The 26,850-nt window shown below is 34.9% G+C and overlaps 1 protein-coding gene across 1 annotated transcript in view; it reads right to left on the bottom strand.

Moving 5' to 3' along the window:
* Positions 1-794: 794 nt before the first annotated feature.
* The window catches only part of FSIP2 (fibrous sheath interacting protein 2), a gene marked incomplete at both ends in the record, with an annotated part of 72,292 nt that continues 46,236 nt past the window's right edge, over positions 795-26,850 (bottom strand). Inside the window, 7 exons of the mRNA XM_084259217.1 lie at positions 795-931; positions 2,106-2,175; positions 5,575-5,618; positions 6,070-6,116; positions 10,614-10,711; positions 12,195-12,680; positions 15,965-25,410. Of these exons, the coding sequence (XP_084115343.1) occupies positions 795-931; positions 2,106-2,175; positions 5,575-5,618; positions 6,070-6,116; positions 10,614-10,711; positions 12,195-12,680; positions 15,965-25,410 (10,328 nt within the window). The remainder of the gene's footprint in view (positions 932-2,105; positions 2,176-5,574; positions 5,619-6,069; positions 6,117-10,613; positions 10,712-12,194; positions 12,681-15,964; positions 25,411-26,850) is intronic.

Raw genomic sequence — 26,850 nt, 5'->3', positions numbered from 1 at the left:
AGATGCCCTGGAGGGTGAGAGGACTCACCAGAGACAGAGCAGGGAACAGAACAGGCAGACTGACGAAATACACTGCTGAGGGGGGCAGTGGGCCAGACGGGAGAGGTCTGCTTCGCTGTGTGGGTTGCTTCCTGGCCAGCCAGGATTGAACCCAAGCTGCAGAGGCTGCAGAGAGCTTCACAGCCACAGCGCTTTGCTCAATGCCTGCGCCACCAGGGGAGGCCCTACTTGGGGATATTTTATGATTTGATGAAACTCAAGGTGGGAAAAATTGATTACTTAATATCTGGTATAAATACATGTCTTTAACAGTGGATCTATGAGGTTCATAGCTACTTCACTGAATTCAGTGTGTTTCATCTCTATTTTCTTACTAGTTTGGAAAAAATAGTGCTAAAAATTTAATAGGGAAAATACAGGTTATTTTTCGGGGGGTTCTTGAGAGCTAACTGGCATCCCATGAATACCTCTTTATTCCTTCTTATGGCACACAGTGAATACTAGCACTAAACATTTTCTCATACCCAAATGCTTACCAAAACCATTGAGCAAACCCTCCTCTTACCCAGATGAATGATATAAAAGTATAAAAGAGAAGGATCTAAAAGTATAAAAGAAAAGGGTCTCATTTATACTTTATTTCTCTTAATACTCTTAAATTTTTTGAGCAGTATTATGAAAAATATCTTAAAGGACATTGGAATGTTTTAAAAACCATTTTATTTTCTAAGGGAAGCAAGCATAGTTATCTTAGGTATAGAAGATCAAGCATAGTTATCTTAGGTATAGAAGATTCAGAGCTTATCCTGGTGAGGTGGTGAGCGAGATTTGGAAACATTGGAGTTACTTCGAGAAAACACCTTTGACAGAGCTGAAGATACCTTCACCAGCATTTTAGGTCCATGTTTGGCACCACGAGGCTTGGGAGTTTCTATGGATAAAGCAGAAAATAAATATTACTATTTATTATAAATTGTAACTGAAATACTCATATGGCAACATTAGAGTTTAGAAATTGACATTTATAAAATACTTCATGGGATTGAAAAACAATTTAAATCAGCAAAGATTCTTTTAATTTGGTGCTTCCAGTACTTCTGTGAAAGAAACAGGAAGAATACGATCTCCATTTCTGGATGCTGCATGTTGGCAAGGTCAAATAGTTGTATCTAAGATCAGATGAGTATAAAATGGCCACGCTGGGAAAGAGGTCCTGGCATTCGGACTCACAGCTCATCGTTATGCCCGCTGCACTCTGAAGCTCCCTAGTTAGGTGTGCAAAGAATGACCTTCTGTTTCTACCAGAAAACTTCAGAAAACTGATGGGTTGAACTCACAAGGGAAAGTAATTTTAAACTCTATACAGTGCGACTGTCGAGTTCTAGTACTATTTCTCATTACCTGTTTGGGGAGATATTTTAAGTTGACTATATATATATATATAATATAGCTGACTGATGTTAAGTGAGGTTTTTTTTGGTTATGTGAGGTAAGACTCTAGATAATAAAAGAGTTTTCACTCGGATTCATTTCTCTGTACCAGTTATACACATGGGCTTTTAGAAAATATATTTTAATTGAACAAAATGGTTATTTTACATGTAAATACAGAATTTTGAGGCTGAGAATTCCCTGAGGCTGAGGCTAAGGCTGAGGCATGCTTTGTGATTGATGCAATAAGGTATAAATACAAGTTGTGATTATTTGATAATATTTAAAGCTTGGAAATTTTCGTATGAAACCTTCCTCTCCACTGTCTTTTGGAAAATGCTGAGACCTGAATTGTAAAACACAGCAGCCATTCAGCTGCTAATGATGCCCACTTTTCTATGTTCATAAAACGGGGCTAGCTGGTTTATGATAAATGTTATTTCATTATCTATTACACCTCTGGTGTGAGGTTAAGGTAAGAGAATTGCATAACATGCTGGAAATTGTTACATAACAATTACAGGAATAGTGTTTGAATGCCATATTAATAATGAATTTCAATAATATTAGGAGGTACTATTTATTTTGAGAGGGTAAATGATCAAAACATTAATTCAAAATTATGTAATTGAGAATTTTATTATACTAGCTGTTAATAACATAGTATTTTGTACCTGAAACTATGTCTTTCGAGGGATACGCACCATCAACAACGTTCTTGTTTCCTTCAAAGATGGTGATAAACTGCCACGACAAAGCAAAACATTAACTTAGTCTTTTGTTGGGCTGTAGGGGTGTAATACAACTATTGTTTCATCTTTACATCAATAACAACCTGCGCCCTGCATTCTTAAAGAATTATTCTTTTTGCCAAATATCTGGGATTTACCCCTGTCATAGATATGAGCCATGGCTACAATTAAATGATGATCAAGTAGTCAAATTTAAATCACATGAAGGTGATAGCTCTGTCTCTCCCCTTCCTTCTTTGGCTAAATTGCAATGAATAATAGTTATGCATTCTTTTTCAAAAGTAGATTTAAGGGCAGAAGGAAAATGGATGTTTACTACCAAACCTCAATTTACTTAAAGGAAATTCTAGAAATTTGGGGCTCTAGACAATAAGATGGAATGGTTGTGTGGGCTAGTAGAATAGGGAATGTGTAGCAGTTACTGGCTTTACTTTGTAGGCCTTTATCCTCTCTTTCAATTACAGATGCAGCAGTTTTCCCAAAAGGTACAAAGTAGTCTGGGGCAGGTACCTGGACTTCATTGTAGGTATTTTATAATGCTAGCATTTTTTTAAAAATGTGAAAATCAATGAGGGACTAAATACATAAAAAATAAAGTGTATTATGTGTAGGTATTATGATGGGTTTTACTATAGTTCCCACAGGAGCATTTGAGGCAGTCTGTGTATGAAGATTTCAAACAGCATATCTCAGGTATAAAATGTAGCAGTCGATCTAAAGTACTGATATTCATAAATGATTATACAATAGAGTTATCTGTGGAGATTTTTTTTTTTTTAATAATATGACTCTCTAGATCCTATACCAATTGAAATCCCCGTGGCTGAGGCAGGTATTTATATTTAAAAGAGTTAGAATGCCCACCTGACTCTAATGCAGGGATGCTACCATGTCTAAGCTGAGCAGATATATCTATGTTCTGCTGAAAATATCCATCTTTACATTAGATGCTAGTATTTGATATTACTTCATGCAACCTTGTTATAATCACTAAAGTTTTTGTCTGAAAGTTTCAAAATTTTTGCAACATTGGAGTTGGCATCTCTTGTCCTTTCCTTTAACATTTACAGACACTGTCTTATTTTTTTGTATGTTGTATAATTTTGGATTATATTCTGGGCATTTCAAATAACTATGATTTTCTAAGAACTCTTAAAATCCTCATGAGAACTTTTTTTGCTTGCTTGTTTGTTTGCTTAAGTAGGTTATTAACCCACTTAGTTTCAGACCACTCATCTGTTCTGCCTTCTATGGCTGTGGTTTAAATGTATATTCAGTTTTCAATGTTTTGCTCTTTCTTTTTTTTTTTTTTTTTTTGGATGAGTACATCTATGAGACTAAAGATCTTCAAACCCTTTGTCTTTATAACTTTATGTCAGTTCCATGAATACGCAGCTTAGGAGAAACTATTCAAACAGATTTGTAGGGGATCACTTTTGAGATCCCCACCCTCTGATTTCTTGAAATGTCTCCAGCTCATGGCAGCCCCATTTTCTGGTTTTGTGGCTAAAATGTTGCACTCTAGCCTTCCATGGGTGTTGTCTCACATATCACATGCCTCCATCTATGTGCAGGTCAAAGTGACAAGGAGATCAGAGAAAAAATTAGCAGGTTTACTTTGAATATTCTTAAGATTACAGAAGGCCTTTTCTTTATTACTTTGGTCAGAGAGAAAAATTTTCTCCCAGTTTTAAGTACCTCAGTAACCAGTTTAACTGAAACTTGCCTCACTTGAGGCAAGACCACCAGAGGAGGAAAAAGAAGTAAATTGGCATTCCTTCCCCCATCACTCAGTTTCCAATCCACGTGAACAACTTCCCAATTCTGGTACGAGTGCAACAGTTTCCCTGTAGTTTAATTCTGCCCATTCCCTCTATTTAATTCCCAGATTTGAACTGCCCCGAATCTAAGCTAGGAGATAGGGGAGAAAAAAAATAACAGGAAACTCATAATGGTATTGGCTATTCGTTTAGTTTTGTTTTCTTTATCCGAACTCTTGCTTTTGTTTATTTTTCAGTGTCCTTAGTAGTTGTTACCAGTGAGATATATAGGATAAAATGTGTTTTCTCCAATTTCTTTGGGCCTGGAATGCCTACTAACTTTGGAAAAAACAGCAGAAAAGGGTAAGAACAAAGGTTAAGTAGGTCCAGATTAGTCAGGAATTTAGCTTGGTGCAAGGAATGGCAGTCATCAAGTCCTTCGACTCGTAGGTCTGTTGCTCCCTTTTTGTCATATGATTTTACTTACAATGTGTGGCGTACATGAAGTGTTAGGTTGCCAATTAGACATTAATATTCATAAATGAGGTTAAATTTGAATGGGGCACTAACTCAACTATTAAAAATTTAGCAAAAGCTGCCTTCCATATGAATTGTAATATATGGCTTTGAAAATTATTCTGATGGTGAGAAATAACTGGATAATAGATGAATTGTATGTTTATGGGGTTGGGAAGAGACACTTAAATGTGGAATTAAATTTCCACATTTGATTTAATCTAATTAATTAATTAAATTTAATTTAATTAGAAACAATGTGATAAAAACACGAAAGAGGATGTGTAGCGTCAGTACTCATTAGAAATATTGTAAGAGAATTTGGGAAGAGGAAAGTTCCTTGAGCTTATACTGGCAGTAGTTAGGACTTTTGGGAAACTGTCTTTTAAACAGTCCTGAGGAGGGCAGAAAAGTAGATGGAATCAATTCATATCCTGCAAGCCACTATCTTCCATTTTATACCCTTCCTGCCTGTAGCAAGTGCCTCCCTTGAGTCTTCCTGCCCTTGACATGTTCAATTGACTCATTCCTTCTGAGGTTTTATCCAAACACTGCAGTAAAAGAGTTAAGGGGTAGAATTTTATTTAGGTGCTGGGGTAAAGAGGAGCTTATTCTGTACACTTAAACAAGAAATGATGACTTAAGCCAAAGGAGAGAATTTTTATCGAGGGAGATTTGGGGTACTAGGGACAGGTCTCAGCCAGGGTTAGAGATCTGAATTGTGAAAAAAAAAATCCTTCCTGATGTCCCCCACAATGTAACAACAAGTCCCTGATTTGACACTGAAAACTACGCTATTCAGCTGGACTCCATATATATAGGAGTTAGTAGTTTTTTTTTTTTTTGCTTTTAAATATTTATTATTATTATTAATATTATATTTTTGCATCATTTTTAATTTTTGCACAATGTATGCATTTTCATCTTGGTTATAGTCCTCATACAATTCCTATCCCTTTTGTTTTGATCCTTCTTCCTCCTCTCCCCACCGTAGTGTGTCTCTGGTTTATAGTTGCTTGTTGATTTTGATTTTCACTTTATTATAATTAGTTTTTTTCCTGGTCCCTTACTTATGGAGGTTTTCTAAATTTTTGCTATGAGTGAGACCATCTTACCTTAAAGCTGTTTGAACTCTCTGGCTTTTGTTCCTGGGAACTTTCTGTTGGAGGAGAGAGGGAACTAGAAATTAGTTCTAAAAGCACTTTTTGAGTACATTTTAGTAGAGCTAAGCACAAAGGAAAGATAAATTCTCTGAGAAATTGTTAAAACCTATTATCATAGGTTCTGTTTCAGATATAAACTACTGTATGGTACACCGATATTTATGGTTATTTCTCAGAGATGTAAATGTAAATTCTTAATACCCACCATCTGCTTGACCAAAATAATTAATAAAATTTTGGTAATAAGCGCAAGGCAGACTAGCTGGCTCATTTTAAGACCTGAGTGATATAGTACTGGATCATTTTATATAAATAGATAAGATGACAAGGAAAAAAAAAAAAACAGTATCAGCTTTAGGTTTGACAGCTGAAAATTGCATCAAAGCAGTAAACAAAGTTTTCTTAGAATACTTTCTAATTAAAATTAAGAAAAACAGTAAGTCCAACCTTCTAATATTTTAGCACTTGCATCTGGGCTATGGTCTTCAGTCTCACTAAAACAAAAGAAAAAGTACATTTTATTTTTTGTGTATTTAATGAATGAATGTAGAAATTATTAAGGTAAAGAAAAACCTGTCAGTCATTTTTTACATAAAAATAAACCTGAAATGTTGTATCTTGAGTTTCCAAATTGAATGAAAATTATTTCTAAATTTGTTTTTTTCCACTTAAACTTTTCTCATTGAATATATATACATACTACAAAATTTACTATCTGCAAGTATACAATATTTCAGTACATTCATATCAATGTGTAATTATTACCACCATCCAGTTGCAGAAACATTTCATCTTCCTCAACTGAAACTCTGTACCCATTAAATATCAACATTCCACTTCCCTAGCTTTCCAGCCCCTGGAACCACACTATTATTCTTTTTGACTTTATAATTTGACTACCCTAGGTGTCTCATTTAATTGCAATCATGTAACATTTCTTCTCTAGTTAGTTTTCTAGAAAGTTTTCTCTAGAAAACTTCTCTAGAAAGTTTGCATTTACCATGTAATGTCTGTAGTGTTCATCCATGGTGTATCCTGAACCAGAATTTCCTTCCTTTTTAAGGCTGAATAATAGTCTGTTGAAGTATATACAACATTTTATTTATCCATCTTAGACTCTTGGATTGATTCCAGGATCTGGCTAGTGTGAATAGTGATGCTGTAAACATGAGTGTACAAGTATCTGTTCAAGTCTTTGTTTTCAATTCTTTTGTGTATATATCCATAAATGGAATTGCTAATCATATAACTGTATTTTAAGTTTCTGAGAAAATATTATATCACACTCTTTTCCACAGCAACTGAATCATTTCAAATTTCTACCACCAATGTACAAGGGTCCAATTCCTTTACATTCTTCTTTTTTTTTTTTAAGATTTATTTTATTTATTTATACAAGCACTGGGTACAGTCAGAAGCGCGGGAGGGTGAGAGAATTCACCAGAGCCAGAGCCGGGAGCAGAACAGGCAGAAGGACGGAAGTACACTGCTGAGGGGAGCAGCAGGCCAGCAGGAGAGGTCTGCGTGCCATGTGAGACCCTCGCCTGGTGGCCGGGGATCGAACCAGCACTGCAGAGGCTGCTGGCAGCTTCGCAACCCAGCGCTCAACCGCTGCGCTACCGAGGAGGCCCTCCTTTACGTTCTTAATGAAACTTGTTATTTCTGACTTTCTAAAGTGATAACTATTCTAATGGGTGTGGAATAGCTTCTCAGTTGCATTTCCTTCACATTTCCCAAATAATTAAAGCATCTTTTTAAGTGCTTATTGTCCACATGTATATCATATTTGGAGAAATATCCAAGTCCTTTGCCCAAATTTCAATCAGGTTGTTTGCTTTTCTGTTGTTGAATAATAGGTAATCTTTACATAGTCTAGATTGTAATATCTTATCATGTATATGATTTGCAAGTATTTGCTCTCATTCCATAGATTAACTTCTTGCTCTGTCCTTTGAAGCACAAATCCCTTGAAATACTATATGAATTTTAAACAGATTTTTCTATTTTTGCAAAAAATAGCAATATTTTTAAAAGGATTACATTTAACCTATAGAATACTTTGAGTAGTATTGACATCCTAACAATGTTAAGTCTTCAATGTTTTTCCATTTATGTCTTGAATTTCTTTCAAGAATGTTTTGTAGTTTTCAGAGTTCATATCTTTACCCTCCTGGTTAAGTTTATGATTAAGTGTTTTATTCTTTTTAATACTAGTACAAATAAAATTTAACTACATTTTTGGATTGTTAATTATTAATGTGGAAATGCAATAATTTTTTTGTGTGTTGTTTTTGTATCCAACAACTCTGATGATTCATTTTTTAGTACTGAAAGTTTTTTTTTTTCTTCCTTTTTTGTGTGGAATCTGTAGGGGGCCTCCAATGACTATGGAAGTAGATTGTTGGTGCTTTGTTGATGGGTGTGCTATGATTACATACATTTATAGAGGTACAAACATAGACACCTAAAATACATAATTGTAAGTCAATTTTACATCAATGGATATGATTTTTGAAAATGATAACATTGTTTTGAATGGACATTTTACTTCCTTGATTTGAATTCCTTTTTGTCTTGCCTAGTTGCTCTGGCTAGGGCTTCCAGTACTGTGTTGAATAAAAGTATGGTGTGTGGGGAACCGTGTTTTTTTCCTGATATTACAGGGAAAAACCTTCAGGCTTTCATCTGAGTACAATGTTAATTGTAGGTTTTCCATATTTCTTTTATTCTTTCAAGATAATTCCTTTATACTCCTGCTTTGTTGAGTGCAACGAAAGAGTACTGAATGTTGTCAAATGATTTTCTGAATCTATTAAGGTAAGAATATGATTTTCTCCTTCATCCTGTTAATGTGTTGCTTTACATTGATTTGTTTTCCTATGATGACATTTCCATGTAGTTTTTGATAAATACTACTTATTCATAGATTATAATAATTTTAATATACTGTCAAGTGCACTGTTGCTTTTAGTATTTTTAGTATACAGTTGCTAGTATTTTGTTGAAGACTTTTGCATCAATATTCATCAGTGATAATCAGTGTGTTTTTTTGTTTGTTTGTTTTTTGTAGCATCTTTGTCTAGCTTTTGTATCAAAGTAGTTCTGGTCTCATGAGTATTCCCTACTCCAAGTTTTTGCAAATGTTTGAGGAGGGTTAGTGTTAGTTATCTGTTAAATGTTTGCTAGAATTCACCAGTGAAATCACCTGTTCCTGAGTGTTTGTTAGGAGGTTTTTGATTACTGATTCAATCTCTTACTAGTTATAATTCTGTTCAGGTTTTCTGTGTCTTATGATTCAGTCTGATAGGTTATGTATTTCTCAGACTATTTCCATAGTCCTCTAGGTTATCCAATTAGTTGCCATATAATTGTTGATAATACTCTCTTATAACCCATTTCTTTTTAATTGGTAGCACTGTATAGATTCAGGTATACAGTTTCTCACCTCAGGAAGTGTAAAGCACATCACACTCCCCAGAAATGTCCAGTCATCCTCCATCACCGACCATTTGATCCCCTATATCTGTTCCCAAATTTCCCCTCTGGAACACACCATTCTGTTGCCAGGGTCTAAAAGTTTCTATTTTATTTGTTCATTGCTTTGTTCTTTATATTCCACAAATGAATGAACGAAATCATATGGCATTTGTCTTTTTCCTTCTGATGTATTTCACTTAGTATACTCCCTCAATGTCTAACCATGTTGTTATAAATGGCAAAATTTCATGTGGTTTATTTAGCTACTTAATTATACTATCATATACATGTTAAAATAACTTTTTTTTTTTTTATAGAGGCATGCTTTATTTATTTGTTTGCTGGTTTGTTTGTTTGTTTGTTTTTACATGCACTGGGTACAGTCAGAAGCGCGGGAGGGTGAGAGAATTCACCAGAGCCAGAGCGGGGAGCAGAGCAGGCAGAAGGTCCGAAGTACACTGCTGAGGGGAGCAGCGGGCGGCAGGAGAGGTCTGCACGCCATGTGGGACCCTCCTCTGGTGGCCGGGGAGCAGCCGGGGATCGAACCGGCGCCGCAGAGGCCGCGCGCAGTTTCGCAACCCAGCGCTCAACCGCTGCGCCACCGGGGAGGCCCTAAAATAACTTTTAAGCAGGGTTACAGATAGGTCAGAAATAGTGTGTGTCAAAAAGAAACAATCTCATCATGATGCCTAGAAAAAAAATGTAATCAGATAGAATTTTCTCCTATATTCATTGCCTCTCCCATAATAGGAAATGCTGTTTCCAGGTTCTGAATACCCTTATAAACTTAAGAACAATTTGACAAGTTCTAGTTATTCTAGATATATTTGTTAATTACATTTTAAGTATACAATGCCATTTGTTCCTCTCTCCTCTATAAATGCCACAAAATGCAGACTTTGCTGCTACAGTAGACTTGTAAACTTGGATTATCTTCTCCTTATGCAAATGCTGCCTGTCCTTACAGTCTCACATAAAACTCCATACTTTTTAGAATTCATCGTTGAATGTTCCAGTTTACACTGCCCCCTCTCTTTGGATTGATTTTATAAGCAGTTATGCAGGCTGAAACATTTAACCACTTAAAAGAGTTAATAAGGAACTCTTTGGGTTGATAGCACAGGTACTATTTTGACCCAATGTCTATCTTCCAGATTACAAGAAAAATAATAAATACATTAGCAAATTCTTAACCTAAGACACTGCTGTTATAGATATAGGTTATAGATATAGATATAGATATAGGTTATAGTTATAGATATAGTTATAGTTATAGATATAGTTATAGTTATAGATATAGATTATAGATAGTAGTAAACTGGAAATGGGGAATCAGGTGCAAAGGGGAAAATTTGTGTAGTATCCAGAATGGAGAGATTTGAGGAAGAATAGGAAGTGAGAGAAGGTCTAGAACTGAATACGTTCCCAATCATAGTTTTACCAGGAACCCTATTCTTCCTATAAACTTTGCTGTCATCTCAGATTATATTCTATGTTGTTTTAATTTCATGTACCCGGAAGATGAAATCAGATCTTCTTGGTTGTATGATGATGAACTCATAATTCTGTGTATGAGGTAATGTGTTGGTTCAGCAATATTCTTTTCTTCTTTCTGGAAAAATGCAAATCAGGTATCACATAAAGCTGAATTTGATATGTACTTTCTCACCTTATCAGCATGTTCTGTACCCTACACTATAGTAAGAAAAAAAATTTTTTTTTTAAAGATTTATTTATTCAAGCACTGGGTACAGTCAGAAGTGCAGGAGGGTGAGAGAATTCACCAGAGCCAGAGCAGGGAACAGAACAGCCAGACTGACAAAATACACTGCTGAGGGGAGCAGAGGGTGGCAGGAGAGGTCTGTCGCACCATGTGGGACCCTTGCCAGTGGCTGGGGATCGAACCGGCACTGCAGAGGCTGCGGGCAACTTCGCTCAACCACTGCGCCACCAGGGGAGGCCCAATAAGAAAAAGCTTTAAGAAAAAGGATGAATGAGCCCAATAATTCAAATTAAAATCTTTTTCCAATATAATTTTTTGGAAGTGACTTAATGAAGATGATCTATATTATAATATTGGAGTTTGAAAAGATTTTAAAGAGAAAATGAGTACAATGTTTGAAGTATTGGTTTTCCATTTGCATTTAACAAATATTTTGAATCACGTTTTGCTGAGTTCAAAAAGAACAGAACTACAATGCTAGCTAACTCTGAAGTTTTCCACGTCAATTATCTTAGTCAGATGCTCTGATCTGTTTGCTCAGAAATTATGTGTGATTTCTTGACCATACCTTTTATGAAAATAACTTTATTGTATTCTGTTAGAATCTTGAGAAATAACTTTTCTATAAAGCCAGTGCTTTCTCTATGAGGCTCAAGAAAACTATTCTGTAGATTTCATCTTGTCATCACACTTAGCTCTCTAACAAAGAGATCATTTGTTGAGATGACTTACTGGTTGGGCTTTTGAACTGAACAAAGTTGCATTTCTTTTTCTTCACAGCTTTTGGGCTAACCCGGGAGTCATACACTTTCCAAAAACATGTTTTGAAACAGATTTTTTGACAGGATCAGCCAAAAGTGTCTGTGAAAGACAGTCCACCATTTAAAGATAAGAGTTGTACCTTATGATGATAGTGTGGTATGGTATAATCTCAAGGGTGATTTTTAAAATGTTGTCACTAACTTGTTTATAGGACAAGTTGGTTAAGTGACTTAATAGTTGGTTATGTAATTTCCCCAAAAGTCACATAGCAATTAAATGAGAATCAGGACTATCTGAATCAACTGTAGATCACCTGAGTTCGTTTGTATCTTTCTGTATTTCTACTTCATTCCACATTCTGGTGCTATCTTATTTGAAAAAGACTTTTCTACACAAAATATCCTATTGGTATTTACCAGCCAAAACACAAATTACTAATAGACTTAGGAGGTTTCTCTTGAACTAGAATTACTAATAGACTTAGGAGGAGACTGAAACTGTATTATAGTATTCTTTTCTAACTCATTAATGTTCATCCTTGGACAGAATTTCAGAGCATCTCTACACTTTCCATAGATATCAGTCACTAACAGCCATGTTTTTCACTGACCTTTTGCTGTGACTTTTTCTCCCTAGGTGAATCTGTTTCAGTGAAGGTTGTTGAGCATCTGGTCATGGGAAGCTTAGCAGCAGCTCTTTTAATTTGTCTCTCCTTAAGTTCTAGTGTATGACTTGAGGTTGCTTCGATACTTTCAATATGTGCACTGGATGTTGGTTGACAACATTTGCTTAGTGACAAAATTTTTCTCAGGTTGCTCGCGCATATTATTGGCTTGGGAGAAGCAACTTTGCTTCCTACTGGGCTTGTAGTCTCTTTCATTTGAGATTCGGGTTTTTCCAATTCTTCTTTTGTAATCTCTCTTAAAATAACTTCTTCTTCATCAATTTCCTCTATTCTTTTATTTTCTATGTCTTGTTCAATATCATGAGCTACTAGTCGAATAATCAGCTCTTCTTTGTTGCGAACATCTTTTAAAAGTTCTACTCTGGTAATATCAGGCTTTCTTACATTTTGAAATGAATTTCTGCAAGCAGCCTGGAATTTAATGTACAATGAATATTAAAAACAAATAACTACATTTTCTTATCCCTACTATTTCAGTATGATTTCCAGTTTGACCTTAAATATTGTCTTCAAATGCTAATTACTTTGTTAGCAATATTTTAAAAAGGAAAAACAAAGACTATAAGAAATATATAATAGGATATCTATAAGAAATATGTAAGAAATATGTATTTGCCACTGCCTATTTCCATTTAGAGTACATATTAATCTATCATAATTAATCCAAGGTGTAAAGGGAGGTCTAACATGTTTCTTTTCCTTCTTTTTTTCACTTTAACCATATTTTGCTGCATCATAACATTTTGATTTTTTATTTACCTTAAAAGGTTGTACTGGTAGATTGCTAATCTATTTTTGTGAACTCCTAGATAGATCATCATTGAGAAACTTAAATATAGATAAAAAGCAGAGCATTGCCTGATCATAAATTTTAAAAAATGATGAGTACCTAAAATTGAAGGTCTTTGGATCTTTAAACCTATCCTTCCGTTCCAGATACTTAGAACATATTTTCCATGGGAAACTTCAAAACATGTATATTCCATTTTCTTTCTCCTCCCTACTAAATTCTCACTTTCCATTTTCAGTGTGTAAAGACAGCTATAATTAAATAGTAGAATTTTCCTATTTCTGTATCCATTGAGTTACCACACAACCTCAAAATTGATATGAGTTAATCATAGACCTCAATATCCCTTTCTAACATTCTAAATCAATCTTTCAAATAATGGTACCATAAACAATGTCTTCTGTAGAAAGAAAATATACGAGGGCCCCCCCAGTGGCACAACAGTTGAGCGCTGGTTTGCGAAGCAGCCTGCAGCCTCTGCAGCATGACTCGATCCCTGGCTGCTCCCCGGCCACCTGAGGAGGGTCCCACATGGTGCACAGACCTCTCCTGCCGCCTGCTGCTCCCCTCAGCAGTGTACTTTGGTCCTTCTGCCTGCTCTGCTCCCTGCTCTGGCTCTGGTGAATTCTCTCACCCTCCCGCGCTTCTGACTGTACCCAGTGCTTGTATAAATAAACAAACAAACAAACAAACAAATAAATAAATAAATCCTTAATAAATAAATAAATAAAAGAAAATATACGAACAGCTCCCTTAAGAAATTAAACATAATAAATTTTGGTTTTCTATGCTAATAGAGGAAATTTAGAAATTCCAGAATCTTCCTATGTGGCTTTACAATTTGTTAATATATATAATTTAATATGTACATGCCTAATGGGCTGGGAAAACAAAACAACAAATAAAGCCCTGAGGTGGAGACAACAATTTTCTAAGTTTTCTCATCTAATCTGTGATTCTGTCTCTTCTCTGTTCCTATACAATAAATAGATAACATTGGTATCCATTTTGGTACAAATATGTCTTATAAAAGTTCTCTATATTTTTCTTCCTTATTTGATTTTAGTTTTTAGGGTGGCTTTTCTTTAACAGGATTGAGGTAATTAAAAACAAAACTATTTATTTATGCATACAATAGCTAGGGTGTAGGCCAGAGGTGTGGAGAAGTGAGAGGATTCATTAGAGACCGAGTAGGGAGCAGAACAGGCAAATCTGAAATACACTGCTGAGGGGAACAGTGGGTGAGACAGGAGAGGTTTGCTGCGCTATGTGAATTACTCCCTGGCTGGGGATTGAACTCATGCTGCAGTGGCTGCCGATAGCTTCATAGTGCTGAGACTTAACCCCTTTTGCCACCAGGGAGGCCCTAATTGCTTTGGTTTACATGTTCTCTTCCAGCTTTCTGTGGGCTATTAATAACCTAAGAGAGCTGGCAACTAAGAGTAATCCTTATGATAGATATTTCCACAGATAATTAAAAATTTATTTTGAGTATTCTATCTTTTCAAACATGTTTTACTTCCAAGGAAAAATTTGCAAGTGAATGAAGACCAAGTTACACACTAATGCAATTATAAGAGCTCTTGTATATAGAGGGCATTTTGGAGCTGGAGAGGACCATCATCTGATTCAGAAGATTTAGAAGGAGGTTAAATTATTGTCTCATCCCATGATAATCTCAGCAATTGGGCATGAACATAAGGCAATAATTAATGTATTTACCAGTCCTCAATCATAGTTCAGTGGAGAAAACTCTCTTTAAGTTTATGCTCCAAGTAGAATGATTCCATTAAACTTTGTTCATGGGCCAGGCCAAAGATTATATCCCAAAGCACACTCAGTCCTCTTATGAATGAACACAATCAGTACAAAGAGCATTGATAAAAGCCAAAATGTGTGGAGCAAACTGTATTGGTCTGAAAACTCCTTTTCCCTCATGGAAAAGTTTCCTTGTAGCAATATATCATTCAATACATTTGGAGCCCAAGTATAGAGCTTCAGGGCAAATGTAGATCTATGAAAATAAAAGATGGGTTTATAAAAATGGTAGCATTAGGATAGCTGGGTCTAGAACAAGGATAGAAGAGGAAGGAAACTGGGTACTTCTTTTAGAAAATGAGTAAGGGGCCTCCCCAGTGGCACAGCAGATTGAGCACCGTGCAGTGAAGCTGTGTGTAGCCTCTGAAGCGCGAGTGCCCAGCTGGCCCGGGAGAAACCCACACGGTGCAGCAGACTTCTCCTGCCTGGCATGCTGCTCCCCTCAGCAGTGTCTTTGGTCCATCTGCCTGTTCTGCTCTCCACTCTGTCTCTGGTGAATTCTCTCACCCTCCCGTGCCTCTGACTGTACCCCAGTTCCTGTATAAATAAATCAATCTTTAAAAAAAAAAAGAAATTGAGTAAGGCTAAAATAATTAAACTGAAATAATAAACAAATATAATCTAAGAGTTTGCAGTCTAGAGTTTGTTGAGAAATGTTGCTAAAAGAAAACAAGAATGTTACCACTGTACTCTCCTAAAACTGACAGTCTGTTAATTGGCCCTTTTAAAATCCTTTACATATTCAATAGCATAAGAACTAAAGGAGTTATGAGGTTTTGTTTCTTTTAAATCTTCAAATAAAGATTGTAATTTTAATCTGATTTTTCTCTTAAGGTTATATCCATATAGTCTCGTTATTGAAAATATAATGCCAGCTTAAACTGACATTAGGAAAGCTTGCCTAAAGTCTTAAGAGTGAACAAAATAGATATGGCAAGTTCTAGTCAATCATCTGACTGTATAGATGAACTGGGGTAACCAATTCATGGATTGAGCTAGGTAGTAACATCAAAAAATGTTTTTCTATATATCTATTACAGGGAAGGAATCACTCTTTTTCTTTTTTGGGTATTGTCTATTCACTTACCTCGAAGGGTTTTACATCCAGTCGTCCCAACTTATTCAGTGATATGCGTCTCTCTCTCTGCATTTTGTTTATATTAGATAGGCCTGGTGAGAAGTAATGTTCCCCACTTATTGATGCTTTTCTCAGTTCTGCTATGCTGTGTCCAGTATTTCTTAAACACTCCATCTTAAGATTCTCAAGAGGTTTAGTTTTTATAGAAATTACTGCTAAGTGTTCTGAGATAATGTCTGGGTCTATTTTGATTGGTTTTTGCCCAACATGTGGAACTATTTTTATTGGAAGTTTTTCTTCCATTAAAGTTTTATTCGACATGTTCTCTGATTCAGGAGACATTTTATCAGCATGCTCTTCTGCCTTCTGAACAATTCTATTAATGTTTAGATCACTAAAAAGATCAACATTTGAATTCACTCTCTCTACTGGAATATTAGTAACTTCATTAAGAATTAAACTAGCTACTTTTTGGGGGAAGACTTTGTTTGAATCTTTTATATCATAATAAAGTTCTTCCTGGGTTCCAGATTGTTGCAATATGGTACTATAAATAGAATCAATGACCTGAGAAACCATTTCTATACTTTCTGGTTGTAAAAGGTGTTCTTCAGAGTCAGCAGCAAAAAGATTAATATTACTTTTGGATATTTCAGCTGTCACAGATTTTGTCAGTTGTGAAGCAATCCTGTTTAATTCAGGCTTTGATAAGGGTTTTTCATCTTTGCTTGAGGCACTTGGCAACTTCACTATTTTAGCCAAAAATAAGGCTAATGCTTCTTCTAAAAAAGTGGCATCTAACATAGAACCTTTTATGGATGAAGATTTACCCTGGGAGTGAAATTCATCAAGTATTTTGATCACTTTTTTCATAACTTTGACAGTTTCTAGAACTAATTCTGAACTTGGTACTTCTTCCTCTACTTGAGGTTGAAATTCAGAATTTGAAATTTCCTTCACCATTAAAAAACCTATTATATCAGAGAGGACATTACTCTTGCCCATTAAATCTTTAAGTACAGAAGTTTGTGAGCCAGAGTGCTTTAAAATATTGGTATACACAGAATTAACAACCTTTTCAATAGTTGCATTGTCAGCTGAATGTATAGTAGGCAATTCCTTGGCTGATGGTACAAGTTTAATCTTACTTTTAGAGATAAAGTCTTGTATTGAATTTAATATTTTTGAGGTTATGTTTTGCATTTCAGTTTCTAGAAAGTCAGTTCTTTCCTTCTCTACATTTGGAAATATAGATAAGAGCTTTGATAAAAATTTTACAGCAATTTCTTCTACTATGTTATAAGCCAGTGTGTGAGCATGAGATGGTTGAACCTGGGGAGCATCAGCACTTTGGACAACATCGTTAAGAATATTTTCAACAACACTGTCAATTTCCGCACACTGATTTGGAGTTAGCTCTCCAGAAAAATAATTCTGCAGTTGATTTCCAGCCACTTCTCGTAAAACTAAGTCAACTATGGCTTCTGAAAGGATTCTGCATCCACTGGATACACAGTCTTTTATGATCTCTTGTGACCCAAACTGTGATAAGAGATTCTCATAAATAGAATAAACCACTAGTTGAATAATTTCATCATCATTGGGATGTAAGGATTCCACATACTGTATTATCATATCTTCATCTTTGGAGATCTCAGTTTTAATTATACTGATTAATTTCATTTGAAGAAAATCCAGTTCTGTGAACAAGTTGCCCAGAGATATTTCTACTTCAGTGTTGGACTCGGTTGAGAAAATTTTAGATAAAAGAGCAGAAATTACATTCTCTAAAAACTCATGAGTCAGCATGATGGTATATGGCGATGATGTTTGACATTCTTTGCTGGCTGTTTGAGCCACCTTTTGGACTTTTTTAACAATGTCTTTAGATTCCAAAGGCAAACATGCTGAAGCTGGAACTTCATCACAAACTATCAGATTAAGCTGATGTTGAAAAATTTCAGTTATCACTGAACTAGTTAGTTGTCTTGCTAATTTGTCTCCATTACTGTGTATATTCTTACAAATGGAATCTTGAGATCTGTGTTTTTTCAAAATATTGCACACAGAGGCATGAACAACTTTGTTTACCATTGCTTTATTGATCAGTGGTACTTTATCTAGGAAAGGTATTTTATTTGAAGAGGGTTTTTCAGGCATTTTAATCATAATTGGCATTTTATCCACAGTTTTTTTCTTTATGCTGGAAGATGCATCATCTATAGTTGATTCTTTATGCTTTGCACTTTCGTTAGGGATTGGTGACACTTTACCTACAGGTGGAGAAAACGGATTTTCCCTTTCTGGCCTAAATACCTTAATTTGAGCATTGGAAAGCTCTTTCAACAGTGAATTAGTAAGTTTCATAGCTGTGTTATAGAGCTGAGCTTGATTTTCCTCACTATTTGCATCTTGATATCTATCACATGTTGGTGTTTTTGGTGAGGAGGAAAAGATCAATTTATTAACCAGTTCAGTGATGACATCTTCTAAAAAATTAGCAGGAAAAATCCCAGGCTTATTTTTTTGTGGGTACTGAGAACCTTCTGGTTTAGTTGGTTCATTTTTAATCTTTTTGACATTCATTTGCTTTTTCTCCACATCCTGTTTTTTATCACCTTGCTCCAACCTCTGTCCTTTTTTCTCATTCTCTTTGTCAGGGAGGCTTATTGAAGGGAATAAATCCTTTGTTGAAACAGACTGGGCAAAGTCCTCGTCAACCTCTTGAATTACATGCCATGCTGTATCACTTGAGGAATTATATTTGAGGTTTGAGTAATCTGAATCTTGAGAAGAGTATAGATTGAAGACATTGCCATAAATATTTCCAGTGACAATTTGCACAGCCTCATAATCTGTGTTTTGTTCCTCATTTTTATCTAATTGAGTCTGAGAGTCTTTCTCTTTGTTTCTCATTTGGGTGATTGTTTCCCAAGTTTTCTCTGTCATAGTCCCTATATTACTCATATTAGATATCAAAGAGAACTTGTCATTTTTTAATGAAATTGTTCTTTTCTTGTCAATCTTCTTTTCATTGAGTATTTCAGAATCTGGTTCAAGCACTTTTTTCTTATAATCTGAATCATCAGTAGCTTCCAGAAATTGTGCATGTGCCACATTACCTGGCTTCTCTTCATCTGTTGAAGTTGATATACTTGTCTTCTTAATTTTACTTTTTTCAAGTGTTCCTGTCAAATTTGACTCCTGAATATCTTTACTTTTCACAGTAGTAGTTGGAGAAGTAACTTTTGATATATTCTCATATCTTTTATTTGAAATTTCTACTTTATCATTCTTTTTCTTTTTATTTGCCGTATCTACAGGTGACCTTGCTAACAAATTAATCATGTTGTTTTTTGTAATACTAGCTACAGTAGTACCCGTCGGACCTTGGATGGCACCTTTTTTCATTGATATCTTTTCAGTTTCGAAACTGTACTTTTTACTCATCGGACATCCCTCTATTTCCAAAGTGTCCAACACTTTTTTCTGGGCTGAGGTTGGAGAAGTTTGTTCAAATGATTGTTCTGGTAAAATAAGTTGGCTCCCCTTTAAACATTTGTTAATCTGGGTAGAAATTTTCTGTGGAATGTCTTGAACCCTTTGGGTGATTTTATCTGCATTTAGAAAAGAAAAGAAAGTGGAAGACCAGTCTCCTGAAAAAAGTGTTTGAATCTTAAAAGCAGAGATGGCTTTCTGGGCTAAAGTGGAAATCATTTCTATAAAAACGTTATTTTTTTCATCTGCCTGAATATCATTGGATCCATACTTTACTATAAACTGATCATATACAAAATTGGATATCTTATCAATTGTCTCTTTATCAATTGGTGGAAATGAAAATATCTCTTCGGCATTTGGTAGGACCTTAATTTCACTTTTCCTAAATTCTCTTATCAGAGAGTTTGCAAACTTTATAGCCAAGCCCACAATGTCTGGCTCTGGCATTTCTTTTTCCTCAGTCTCTTTAGTAATACTTGGAAGAGGATAAAATTTATGAACGAGGTCAACAATTACATCTTCCAAAAATGTAGCTGAATATAGAGAAGGCTGTCTTTTTTCCTTATCAGTATTAGTAAGAGCAGAGATGTGGCTAGAATCGGGTAAGTTTCTTGAAGATGATTCTTCATCATGTAAAAATGGCCTCAGATGGTGATCCATGATTCCTTTAATAATGAAACCAGCTATTTTACTGAGGAACGAGCCTCCCTTTTTGTCTGCATCTTTCTGTACTTCAGCTTGAAACTCAGATTTTTTCAAAATATTATTACATATAGAATCAATCAAATTCTCAATTGCTTCTAATTGTGTACTTTCTGCATTCTGCTCTGCTGTAGCAAGACGGATCTCATGTTCAGAAATTTCTTCGATAATTTCATCAGTCAATTTTGAAGCTGCATCCACAAACTCATCATCTGAAACCTCTTCCTCGTTTAGTTTATTTTCAGTGTTGGTTGAAGGAAAGATATGCATTAGCAGTTTGTAAATCATAGCTTCTAAAAGACAGCGAGGCAATACAGTAATACAGGGAGGCAAGGCAGGTCTATCATTCATGACAACATTGAGCACATTTCTGATGATATTATCAGCTTGAGGCAAAGAATAGGAAGAAGAAGATGCTAATCCCCCTGAAACTAATGACTGCACCTGATAATCATAAATTTCTTCCAATATCAAATGATATATTTTCCTTCCAAAACAAGCAGCATCACATTGTATATCCCTGTATACTTGAGTCAGAACTTTATATTCATCTAATATTTTATCATAAATTATGTTGACTGTTTTTTGAACCATTTCTTTATATGTTTCTGAAAAACACATTTTTTCATCAAAGTTATCTGCAACTAAAATCTCTGATGTGGTAAACTCCAGAACAATTGATTTTACTAATGTTGTAACAATGTCAACAATTTTGATGTTTTCTGTTTCTGGGTCTTCAGCAGCCAAACTGTTAAGGGAGAACGAATAAAGGAGTTTACATAAAAGCTCAGAAATTACTTCTTCCAAAAAGGGGGCCGAGTTCACAATTAAAGACAATTCTTCTTGTTTAGGATCTATTGCTTTCTGTTTATAAGTTTCATCAATTGCAGGTGGAGAGAGTTTTTTATCTCCTGATAAAAATGACTGAAGATGATGGTTAAAGATCTCTTTTATTATAAAACTTGCTAATTTTGAAACAGGTATGTTACTTATACCTTTTTTATCCTTTGCATGAAACTGATATAAATTTGAATATGAAAGATCAGCATAAATGGAATCAACCATAGACTGGATCTCTTTTTCTGAAATCATACCTTGTTTTTCATTTCCGTGTTTAGTAATACATATTGCATGCTTTGAAATTATTGACATGATTTCATTTATCAGTTTTATGACTGCATTACTTAACTCTGATTGAGAAGATTCTAAGTTTTCTTCATTGGATGTCAGTGAACTCATTTGGGATATAAGCTGGGTGACAATTTTTTCCAAATCAGTATGTGATAACATAGTAGTATATATTGTTGAAGCCTGTCTTCGGAATCTTGATTTTGCAATGTCACATTGAACTCTCTTTATCAATACATTAGTATTGAGTTTGCAATGTGGTATAAAAGGAAGCTTTTCTGTAAGATTTGAATGAATTTGGAAATCAAAAGTTTCAGCCAGGATGATTTTAGTTATCCTTGCAGCTAATGCCTTAGTGTCATCTAGAAAATATTTATCAGGCATTATTTCCATTTCATATTCTTGTAAAACTTTGCTGTATACCATGTCAATAGTGTTTTTGACTACATCTCTCTCCACTGGAGGCAAACACAACTGCTCCTCAGCATTTTCAAGAATCTTAACTTGGGATTTTGAAAATTCCTCTGCTATCAAATGTATGAGTTTTTCAGCTTTATCAAATAGTTCATCTTCTGCATATATTACTGATTTTGTTTGTACAATGCCTATCATCCTGTGGAATATTTTACCTAAAACCCCAGCGACCACATTTTCTAAAAAAGTTGAGGAGTAAACACTGGCATAAAACCATTGCCCTCCCTCATTGTCAAGATTTGTGGATGATGATGATGATGACTTTCCATCCACAAATGGTTGAAGATGTTGTTTACTGATATATTTAATGATAAAGCCTGCTATTCTGTCAATAAATGTATCACTATTGCTTGTGATGTTTTGCTCAACTGATTCTGAATATTCAGAGTCTTGTGAAATATTTTCGAATACTGAGTCAACAAGATGCTGAACCTCATCTTCTGAATATGTAGACTTAGTTTCTTCATCATTTGAAAATCGAATTTCATGTTGGGAAATTTTCATCCTAATATCACTGATTAGTTTTGAAGCAACTTCATTGAAATTTTCTCTTGATCTCTCTTTCAGTGTTTCTCTGTTTGGAACACTACCAGTTGTAGATGGAAAGATTTTAGATAATAGTATTCTGACCATGTCTTCTAAAAATGTGTATGGCAGCAATGTATTATATGGAGATAAACTCTGACCAGGCTTGGTAGATTTACTGATATTACTTAGGATATCCTGAACAATATTCTCAGCTCTTGGCATGGAGCAGGAAGAAGTTGGCAAATCCCCAGATAACAGTGGGTGAAGAAGATAATCTGAAATAGCTGCTGTAACTAACTTGGTAATTTTTTCCACAAAAATATCGGTGTCTTTTGTATCTTTATCATCATCAGGATCTAGTCCATGCTGTTTCAAAACATTTCTGTACACTGTGGTAACAAGGTGATCCACAGTATCTGAATCGGCAAAAGGGGACAACTGTTGTGTGCTGCCATTTGGAATGTTAATTTCAGCTCTTTCAAAATGGCTGTTTATTGAGTTTACTATTTTTTGGGTCATGTTTTCCATTTCAATTTCGGTGTTGTGCTTTGGACTGAAAACCTTTGATAGAAGTCTGGCAACAATTTCCCTTACAAATGTATCAGAGTAAATGCCTGAGGGTGATTGTTTCTGGGGTCTGTGAGATTCAATGACTTCACCGAGAATTTGTTTAACCATAGTTGATACTGAATCCAGTGGAGTTTTTGGACGAGATAAGCTTCCTCCAAACAAAAATGGCTGGAGGTGATTTTCAACAATCTCCTGAATAATAAGACTGGCTATTCTGTCAACCATGACTGGGCTTTGGCTGACTATACTTTTCTGTATGGAAACAATAGAGTCTGACATCAGCACAAGATTACTATAAACAGAATCCACCATCTTTTGGAGGTTTTCACCTATATAGAGATATTGATTATCATACATAGTGAGCCAAATGTTATGTTTTGAAATAGCTGCTATAACCTTATCTACTATACAAGTGGGCTTTTCATTAGTATCTGAACTCATGACATACTGTTTTCCCAAAGAGGGAGTCTTGCTGGGTGGAGGAATGAGTTGAGATAAAAGCCTTCTGATGGTATCTTCTAAAAAGGAGTGTGATAACATGGTACAATAGCCTGTTGAAGACCTGGCTTTGGAAGTAAATTCTCTCAGGTTATTTTGAAGTTTCTTCAATATAACTTCAGCATTGAGGGGGTAATATGAGCTAGGTATGAGCTTTTCTCTGAAGCAGGCTGGGAGCTGGTAATCTAAAGTCTCTAACAATAAGCCATTAGTTATTTGCTTTACTATTGAATTACTGTCATGTGCCAGAATTTTACCATAGGTCACTTTCATTTTATATTGTTGTAAAACATCACAGTAAATGGAATTAACAATCCTACTAACAGTTTCTTTATGGATTGGCGGGAAACACAGTTTTTCTTCAACATTCCTTAAAACACTGACTTGTGAATTATTAAATTCATCCACTACATTGTTGATTAATATTATGTTCATCTCGTTGAGCTGGGTCTCAGTAATGCTTTCATGTTGACTCCACAGGGAAGTAGAAAGATTAAGAAACAGTTCTGAAATTATTTCCTCTAAAAACATGGCTGAATAAACACGTGTATTCTTGTAATCTGGATAGAGCTTATCATTGATTTGTAATGTATCCATATTTTTTGCTTCTGGCCTTTTCAAAGGTGACAAATAAGGGGAATTCACTGAATACTTTTTGCCAAATGGTGCTTGTATTTTGGAACGAACCACACTGGGACTATTTAAGGATCCTGTCAAAGCATAACTGTTATCACTTATGAATCCTAAAGAGCTTTTACTTTGTACTGTTAGCTCTGGTCTTTTTGCTTTTATGGAGCTAGATTGTCTTTTTCTTGTCCTATATTTAAGATGCTTGCTTGTAAAAGGTGGACTTTGGGGAAATTGTATACTATGAGATAGTTTGTCCATCAGTGATTTAACCAAGCTGTGAGAAATAACAGTAAGCATAGAGTCTGATGACAATAAATCTTTATCCATATCTGCCAGATTTTCCAAGAGATCTGACATATAATTTCCTTGAAATTGTTCACAATCCATAGCTCCATTAAAATAATCAAATTCTTCATCTTCTAAACTTTTTAGAAGTTGACATTCTTCTGCTGATGTTTCATCAAAGAAAGAGTCATTATCAAGAAAGACATTGTTCGTGCATTTTTCCAAAAGAGTTCTAATGAGTTTCTCACATATGACATTGAGAAGAAAAATAGACTTTGGGGTGAGTCCTAGGTTATTTTCAAGACTGCTACTATTTTGTTGATCATCTGAGGATAAGAAAAAAGTTCTTGCCCTCTTATCAGAATCCATAGACTCACCTTGGTATTCATCTGGTAAAAATAAGTCTAAAACGATACTAAATACTTTATTGACTACTTCTTTGGATTCAGGAGTTTTTAGGCTGTCAACCAAACTGTCTAACTTAACTGCCAGATAATTTAATTTGTTTTTTTGAATGAGATGATCAGTTCGGTGTATAGATGATTCCTTATTTTTGGAGTCTGTCTGTCTTCCCGTGGTATTTGTTTTGTTGCAAATGGGAATGCTATGGGTTTTAAGCAAGGAAAAAGACTTCTTTATTCCATTACTTTCAAGGTGATGATTTAACCCTATTTCTTTGGATAATACATGAATCACTCCTATTAAGAGATCCTGAAAGAGATCATCAAAGTCAGAAACAGCTATTCCTGTGCAGTAAATGTACTTTGTTTTTAAAGAAAATGTTTTCTGTGCAATCTCAGCCTCTATAATGTTGCTATTAAAGAGGATCTCAGTAATTATTTCAGAAATACTTAAAGCAATTTCTCCTATCGAAATTGACCTGCTTTTGAACATTTGTGAATCAATTGAAATACTCTGGTTAAATGATGTATCTTGGCTTTTCCAGGGTTTCTCATTTTCTCTGCCATCTTCAGTACTATCAGAAATGCTTGAAATTAAATGATAAATGACAGACTCAGTGAGATATTCACAAAATTGATAAAGTGAAGAATTATTATATATGCTTCTAAAAGGCTGCTTTGATTCATATATTTTTCTTGACAATGTAGAAACAATAGATATCTTTTCCTCACTGGAAACTTAAAAAAGGAAACACAATTTTTAGTATTACTTAAGGGAAATATGACAACTTAAATATATTGCTAATTAGTTACATATGAATTTTTACTTTGGGACACTTAGAAAATGAAAACCCTAGTCAAGAAGGAATTGGGCTTTTTCTCACATTTATTTCCTACCTTGTAGAATCATTATTTTAGCCAGAAAGTTGAGAAAATTATCCTGAGTAATTCAAATCTCTAACCAAGTGCTAATATCTGTATTGATCATATGGTTACTGGTTCTAAGAAGCTACAGGATTCCATTTTTTCTTTTATTCAACAGAGTACTTATTCTAAGTCACATAATTGTGTAGGAAAAACACCTTCTTGGAGTGGCAGCCAGAACAACATACACAATTTTCTCTGAATTACCTTAGAACTTAGTCATGTGGTATACCTCAGCATGTGAAATCAGGTAAGATTGTGGTGATGGGAAGTTTTAAACTAAGCTTTGACTTCTAGACAGAAGGGGGCCATGTTGAGCCGAAGGGAGTGAGGAAAGGATATTCCAAGTGGAAGAAGAAGAGGGAATGAAATCACTGGAGGGCACTGGATGTATCTGAGAATAGAGAATAGGTTTGGCAGAAAGAACCAACAAATACCAATGGGATGGAATCATATCAGCTTTTTTTTCGTGCTTTGTTATTCTTTATTATCTAAGTGCACTGAAGACATGTTTAGGGAAATTCCATTTATGAATTTGTAATTGCATACACACAGCATTCCACCTTGAAGTATGATTTAAGTATGGGAAATGACCATCTTGTACAGGTGGATAGGACTGGTAGTATGTGTTCTCCTATTTGAATGATGGGCAAGTGATGTATCTGTACTAGTAATATAGCAAATAATTTTTGGTAACTGGTATTATTAATCCATTTCAAGCCTATTATAATATTATTAGATTAAGAAATTGCCCATAATCAATGGCTTTTGATAAAAATGATTATTATATAAGGTTCAACATAATCAGCACAAAATAATTCTTAGAAAGGGAGTTCAAATAACTTTGTGAAGATACAGTATTATAACTAAATGTAATTTAAGGATACTGAAAGACAAACTATGATTAATAATTGCAAAGTCTACAGCTATTCCCCTTGAAAAGAATCACTAAACTTCAATTAATTAACTGTACATTTAGTATGATTATAAAGAAACCATGTGTAAGTATTATAAAAACTCTTTGTAATTCATATCTCAAGCATAATCAAAATCTCCTGTTTTATAGTAGTCCCACTTTCTCTTAACTGTAGATATGGGAAACTGAGCAATAGATCCTTTTAGATTCAAAACTTGTAAAGGTTTAACTTTTTCTACATAAATAAATAAATATATGCCCCAATCTCAAGACCACTTTCAGAAAAATGGTACATACAGCTTCTTGGACAGGATATTTTATAAACATATCTGACTTTT

The sequence above is a fragment of the Talpa europaea genome, assembly GCF_964194135.1.
Source record: "Talpa europaea genome assembly, chromosome: 1".
Lineage (NCBI taxonomy): Eukaryota > Metazoa > Chordata > Mammalia > Eulipotyphla > Talpidae > Talpa > Talpa europaea.
Note: the sequence above shows the minus strand (reverse complement) of the source record. Positions and strands in the feature narration are given on the sequence as shown.